The sequence below is a fragment of the Mandrillus leucophaeus genome, unplaced genomic scaffold (assembly GCF_000951045.1).
Source record: "Mandrillus leucophaeus isolate KB7577 unplaced genomic scaffold, Mleu.le_1.0 Scaffold69, whole genome shotgun sequence".
In the NCBI taxonomy this organism is placed as follows: domain Eukaryota; kingdom Metazoa; phylum Chordata; class Mammalia; order Primates; family Cercopithecidae; genus Mandrillus; species Mandrillus leucophaeus.
This window is the reverse complement of record NW_012107474.1, coordinates 3,500,511-3,507,148: the sequence shown is the minus strand read 5'-3', so window position 1 is coordinate 3,507,148 and position 6,638 is coordinate 3,500,511. Positions and strand designations below refer to the sequence as shown.

The 6,638-nt window shown below is 50.1% G+C and overlaps 1 protein-coding gene across 1 annotated transcript in view; it reads right to left on the bottom strand.

Moving 5' to 3' along the window:
- Positions 1 to 3,445: 3,445 nt before the first annotated feature.
- The window catches only part of TMPRSS3 (transmembrane protease, serine 3), a 13,838-nt gene continuing 10,645 nt past the window's right edge, over positions 3,446 to 6,638 (bottom strand). Inside the window, exons 7-9 of the mRNA XM_012002566.1 lie at positions 5,552 to 5,595; positions 4,613 to 4,778; positions 3,446 to 3,804 (exon numbers count right to left, since the gene is read on the bottom strand). Of these exons, the coding sequence (XP_011857956.1) occupies positions 3,552 to 3,804; positions 4,613 to 4,778; positions 5,552 to 5,595 (463 nt within the window). The 3' untranslated portion in view covers positions 3,446 to 3,551. The remainder of the gene's footprint in view (positions 3,805 to 4,612; positions 4,779 to 5,551; positions 5,596 to 6,638) is intronic.

Genomic DNA, 6,638 nt, shown 5'->3' with positions numbered 1-6,638 from the left:
TAGGGTCTTTGCAGATGTAATTACTGTAAGAATCTCAACATGAGATCTCCCTGCGTTTAGGGTGGACCCTAAATCCAACGACTTGGTGTTCTTATAAGACACAGGAGAGGGAAGTTTGAGATACAGAGACACAGGGGACAAAGCCACAGGAGGACGGACGCTGAGGCTGGAGATCCAGCTACAAGCACAGGAACGCCGGTGCAGCTGCAGCCACCAGAACCCAAGGAAATGGGTCAGAGCCTCCAGGAAAACCACCCTACAGACACCACAGTTGGGTGTGGAAATAAATCTCCACATTTTCTTTTTTTGTTGTTGTTGTTCTTTTTTGTTTTTTGTTTTTTTAAACACAAAGTCTCACTCTGTCACTCAGGATGGAGTATGGTGGAATGATCACAGCTCACTGTAGCTTAGAATTCCTGGACTCAAGCAATCCCACCCCAGCCTCCTGAGTAGCTGGGACCACTGTGTCAGGCTAATGTTTGTTTGTTTGTTTGTTTGTTTGTTTGTTGTTTGTTTTGAGATGGAGTCTTGCTCTATCACCCAGACTGGAATGGAATGGTGTGATCTTGGCTCACTGCAACCTCTGCCTCCTGGGTTCAAGTGATTCTACAGCCTCAGTCTCCTGAATTGCCATCATGCCTGGCTAATTTTTATATTTTTAGTAGAGACAGGGTTTCACCATGTTGGCCAGGCTGGTCTCAAACTCCTGACCTCAAGTGATCCACTTGCCTCGGCCTCCCAAAGTGCTGGGATTATAGGCATGAGCCACTGCACCCGGCCCAGACTAATTTTTTATAGAGACAGGGTCTTGCCATGTTGCCCACGTTGGTCTCAAACTCCTGGGCTCAAGCAATCCTCCTGCCTTGGCCTCCCAAAGTCCTGGGATTATAGGTACATGCCACCATGCCTGGCTAATTTCTGTATTTTTTGTAGAGACGATGTCTCTCTATGTTGCCCAGGAGGGTCTCAAACTAATGGCCTCAAGGGATCCCATAGACTTGGCCTCCCAAAGTGCTGGGACTACAGGTGTGAGCGAACACACCTGGCCACTTTCCATCATTTTAAGCCACCCAGACTGTGAGAATTTGTTACAGCAGCCACAGAAAATGAATCCTCTTCCTACTAACAAAGAAAGTGATTGATGGAAAAACCTAAGACTTGTGACCGGCTCTGTGCCCACACTAAGGAAAGGCACCCAGGCTTCACTTGCATGGACTATGGTTACTGCCACTCCTGCTTCCCTTATTATTACAGCAATCTCATCTGCTGCTGCTTCCACTTGCTCTTTGTAGGATGAAAGAACACATCTTCCAAAGTCCCACAAGGCAAAGAGTCTTCACAAACACAAATCTTTGAGTTCTGAATGAAGCCTGGGAGTGTTGTCTAGGTGGGCTCTGTATGTCCTCAGTTAACGAGGCTGGGGGTCTGGGCAGGGGAAGGGAAACACCTGCTGTGTTTAAGAAGGTCTAACTCTCTCCTGAGAAGGTCTGCAGTGTCATGTTGTCCCCATAACAATGGAACCGTGACTCCTGACCCACAGCTCCTCGGCTGACTGTGTCCTGAGCAGTTGACATACACTCCCTGGCCGGCGTATCTGGGCAGCCCATGGGAACATCACATTGGAATGTTGGGGGAGCCCCCTCCGCAGCCCTCTGGGTTCTGGGTTCCCGGGCTCAGAATCTTGGCTTCAGCCCACTGACCTCCATCCTCTGTGGCCCCCCATCCTGACGTCCAGCACACTTTTCCATCAGGGAAGTTCTCTTCAGAGTTGGGCAGGCACACAGGCTGGATCATCTCTGTTTGAAAGGAAACAGTAGTTCTCAACTCAATTGAAGCAGGAGTCCAAGAAAACCATCTCATCTGTGCTTCTTCCTCAGAGGAGCACAAACCATCTCCCAAGGGAAGGTCAAGCCCTTGGTTACTTGAAAATGATCAGCTCACAGCAGGAGCCCCTTACCCCATCCACCACTCCCAGAGCACTTAAAACTGTAGAACAGCCCTCCACCATGGCAGGGTGAGGAAGCCTAGACCAGGGTCAGCGCACCTCTTGTGGAAAGGGCTGAATAGTCAATGTTTGGGGCTTCGTAGGCTGTGCGGTCTCTATGGCTGCCATTGGAGCATGAAGACAGCCCCAGGTGATAGGTACCCACATAGGTGTGACTGTGTCCGGTAAAATGTCTATTTACCAAAACGCGATGGGGCAGACCTGGCCCTCAGGCCAGCACGTGCCCACTCCTGGTCTAGATCACAGTACACGTGTTGCTTATAGAACACGGCTCCATGAATATTGCTACGGTTCCTGGGACATCTGGAGACGACAAGTTTGCCTGTGTGTAGAGCTGGGTCCTGTGGGCCTCCCCCAAAGCCAGAGTGCTCTGCACATACCTCAGGCTTTCATGTGAACACACCCTGAGGTTCCCCCAAGCTTTTCTGTGCAGCACAGTAATGGAGAGGTAGAGAAGGAATGAAAGAACTCACTTGAATTTTTGTCAAAGAACAAGTGCTGGCACCTCATTTCCTGTAACCAATATCATTAATAATAGTTGGCAAACTGGCACCACCACAACCATTTTCCTGCCTCTCTGGAAATGTTTGTTTTCGGGCATTACGTGTCCATGAGATGGATGCAGTAGTGACTCTGCCAAGTAGAGCCTGCAGCTGGTCTCAGGCCAGGATTCTGCTCCAATAAGAGGGAATTCACCTATTTATTATGCTCTCCCTGTTTTCTTGAGAAGGAGAAAGGGCTTTAATTTATTTGGGAGTGGTCTCCTAGTACTTTGTTTGCATCTACGAGATGTTTGAAAGTTTTATCAGGTGTGTCTCTTCTGGCATTTTCGTAATGTCCAGAGGGCAGGGCTTGACTTTTTCAAGAAACAGGGTGTTTAGGAGCTGCTGGTAGGGAGAGAACTTTTCTGTACTTCCAGGGGGCTGAGGGTGCCCAGCATCTTTCAGCCTGTAAAGAGATGAGAGGATGCCACCACACCACCTGGCCAGCCTGGGAGGTTCTGTTTCTCAACCGAGATGGCCCCTCTACTTGGAGAAAACAGGCAGGTGGGTGGCACTGGCGGAGGCGACGCATCCCCACTAGGCATCTGGACAGGGAAGGGCTCTTTGTCCCTACAGATGGATGACTCTCTTCCACCACCTAGAGGCCCCAGGTGGTCTGGCCTCAAGAAGCTCTTCCTGCCTCCAGGTGGCACCAACAGGGAGAAGGTGGCACCAGACAAAGCACACAGCCCACGAAGGCTCTAAAATTAAGTTATGGTTGGAACCACAGCCCACCAATCTACCTGGCAGAGTCATCAGTGCATTCATTCTGTAGGCCAGGATCTACAAACTACATTTAAACAGGGTAACATTGAAAAGGTACGTAGGACTCAAGTCTGCAAACATGATAGCCCCATTGTCCAGGATACGATTGAAAATCACATGTCATCCCAAGAACTAGGAACATCACAACTTTAATGAGAAAAGATAATCAACTGATGCCAACACCAACATGAATCAGGAGTTGGAATTATTAATATCTGACAAGGATTATAAAGCAGCCATCATAAGACTGCTTCATTGAGCAATTGCAAATCCTCTTGAAACAAAGGAAGAGTCACAGAACCACACAGAGACCCAGATGTACCATTGAACGTGAGCGGCCCAGTCAGCTTCATGAGGGCGATGTCATTCCCCAGCCTCTTTGGCTTGTACTTGCTGTGGTAGACAATCTTCTCCACCAAGTGGGATGGGGCTGGATTGTCCAGCAGGGAGACTAGACCCACCTGGATGGTCCATGACTTGGGGAGGTACAAGCTGAAATGAGAAGAGCAAGAGGTGAAGCACAGGAAAAGTCTGACCACTGAACTCATTGACCTCAGGTGTCTTGAAAACCTAGGAAGATGGTGGGAGAGGTTATCAGGCAAGAGGTGGTCCCATCACCCTGCCTGTTTATGCTGTATACGTAACTGCACTCTCATGCCCTGCAGAAACACAGACCCACACCCCATGTGTTTCCCAGACAGGCCTCACTCTCAGCACCTCTGAGGTCTTCTTGGCATTTGAGGGTTGAACTCAACGTTGCTCACTGCAAGGAGTCTATCAGGGCCCATTCTTCATCAAACAGCAACAAAATTGGGGGTTAAAATATCAGGGAGAATCATTGTGTTTGGAAGTCTTTTCTGCAGTTTTCTTGCACTCTAAGCTCCTGAGATTTTAAGAAGAGACCCAGTACCTGGCCCCCAACATATTCCCTCTAGCCTCCCTCACTACCATCTCACCCTGTCTCTGCCATAACATGGTCCACTGGAATTAGCTACAGGAAGGTCTAGGTCCTTTCACTTTTGTGGGTTTCCTCCAGCACAAGAGCTTCCTTCCTCCTCTGTCTGTCCTTTCTGTAGGAGCTACAATCCTGAAAACAAGCTCAAGGTCACCAGTCACCACCAGCCGATGATGATGGTCCACAGTGAGGCTGGAGGCACCTCTCACCTCTCCAACTGGACATTACTTGGGAATTGGTCTCTCTGTCTTCCCTCTGGACCTGCTTCTCACCACCCAAAGCAGCCCCGCCCTGACATGACCCAGAAGTGAACAGGGGTCTGGGAAGAAGGTCAGCAGCACTCACTCGTAAACACAGTGTGCAGCGGTGACGATCCACAGGGGCGTGATGACAGAGCCCCCGCACAGGTGGTAGCCCTGGAACTGAAGGCTGGCCTGCCAGGGCCACTGCGAGAGCGAGGACATGTTTCCACCCACGATGCGTGAGCTGTAGCCCCTTCTATGACCACAGGCTACGGAAGGGAACAAGGGCTTGTGGCTCCATCCTGCAGACTTCTTTGGGGGACATGGTGTCACCACCATGCACCTGCTCCTCTCTCCCCATCCTCACTGCCCCCCACCCTCCCAGAGCTCACAGCAGCTGTAAGACAAGTGCTGCAAGGGGGAGCTCAGCAGGGGAGGTGGTCAGGCTCTTGGGGAGACCTGAGGATGGTGGGTGCTGTGGGGGATGTGGTGGGAAAAGCACCTGCCCTACTTGGTCAGTGCCCAGCGTTGGCAGTGCCACACCCCATCCTGTTGCCCCAGTGATGACAACACCCTGGGATGTCAGGAGCAGGCAGGAACCTTCTGCAGCCCCCTCCTCACTGCCACAGGTGCACGCACCTCCCTGACTGCTCCAGACCCCACCCTTGCAGTGTGAACACTCCCCTCTGCCAGGAATGAGGGGTACTGCCCGAGGCCTGGAGTGAGCACTGTGCACGTGTAAGGAGGAAGTGGGTACTAAGTCAGGGACTCAAGGCTCTACAGAGCGATGGGACATCATGGGCCTTGGTCCTGTCTGCTGCTAATGAGTTGCTCTGGCTGTCTCCCCCACCTGACAGGTGAGACCAACAGGTGAAGATGACACTGCTCCCCTCGTCCGGCAGGTAGAGGTACACAGAGTTCCCACCTGGCACCCAGGAGGAAGGGACACAGAGCTCCATGGGAGAGAGGACTCAGCGGGCAAGGAGATAGGACTCAGCGTGTGCTTGCTTCCCCTGGACCCCTGCCTTTCTAGAACTCTTACCTGTGCACTGCAAGGTAACCACGTGGCCAGAGGCACATCCTTCCCTAAAGCGGAGAAAAAGTAGGCTCCATGAAAAATGCCCCAGGTCTGTGAAAGGAACACTCTTAAAAACTTAATCTTAGGGTAACAGAAAAACAAATTCTATTTCCCCCTCTCTTGAATATAGATTACAGTTTTAGTCTATGTTAAAAAAAAAAAAATGAGGATGAGGTCACACAATTCATTCCAAAACACTCGACTGACAGTGAAGTATTTTGTATGCAACGGGCTGTTCTGTATTTCTAAGCTTTAGATAGCTAGTGATAAAGGATGTATAAGGAGATATATTCTATCAACATATCACGCTATCACTGCATGGAGATTCAGCCCAATGTTCTCCACCTCCTGGTCCCTGGGGACACAAGAGTGCCCAAGGGACAGCATGGCAAGCTCTCCAGGACTCCTTGTAGCCTGGGTTCACACACCTGGCAGAGGACTCCTCCCCAGAGCAACAAAGTGTGATTGCCCCAAAACTGACAGTCCTACCCCCATCCCCACACACAGGTGGAGACCTGGGTGGGTGCTTTTCTTATAGTGAAGGGAAAAGGATCTCAAAATCTTTGTAATGTTTTCTGCCTTTTGAACCCCAGCTCATCATGCAAGAGAAAGCTAGTGTCACCAGACTGTGGATTTAGCACCCAAGACATGAGCTGTCCCTCCAGACTGCATGTGGGTCCCAGGTGCTTATTCATCCCCGATGGACAGACCAACAAGCCTGTCATTCCCAGAGCAGAAAATGCACATCTTAGGGTTTGGGCCAAGGTGTCAGGAAGATAATATGGAATTGGATTCAGAACTCTTGGCTGTATCTGCTATGTACCGTCTAACCTGGGGCAAGGCAGGTGGTCCCTGTAGGTTTCAGCTACCTGATTGTTATTTAAGGACACCTGGTTTTACCTTCCCCATGAGTTGTTGGGGAAAACATGTAAAATAAAGAATGAATGCTAAAATATTTAGTAAACAAAGAAGGATAAATTTCTATCTTAATTTCTGTTTTTCTTCCTTTTACCCTCCCTCTTTTCCTTCCTTCTTTCCTTCCTTCCTTCCT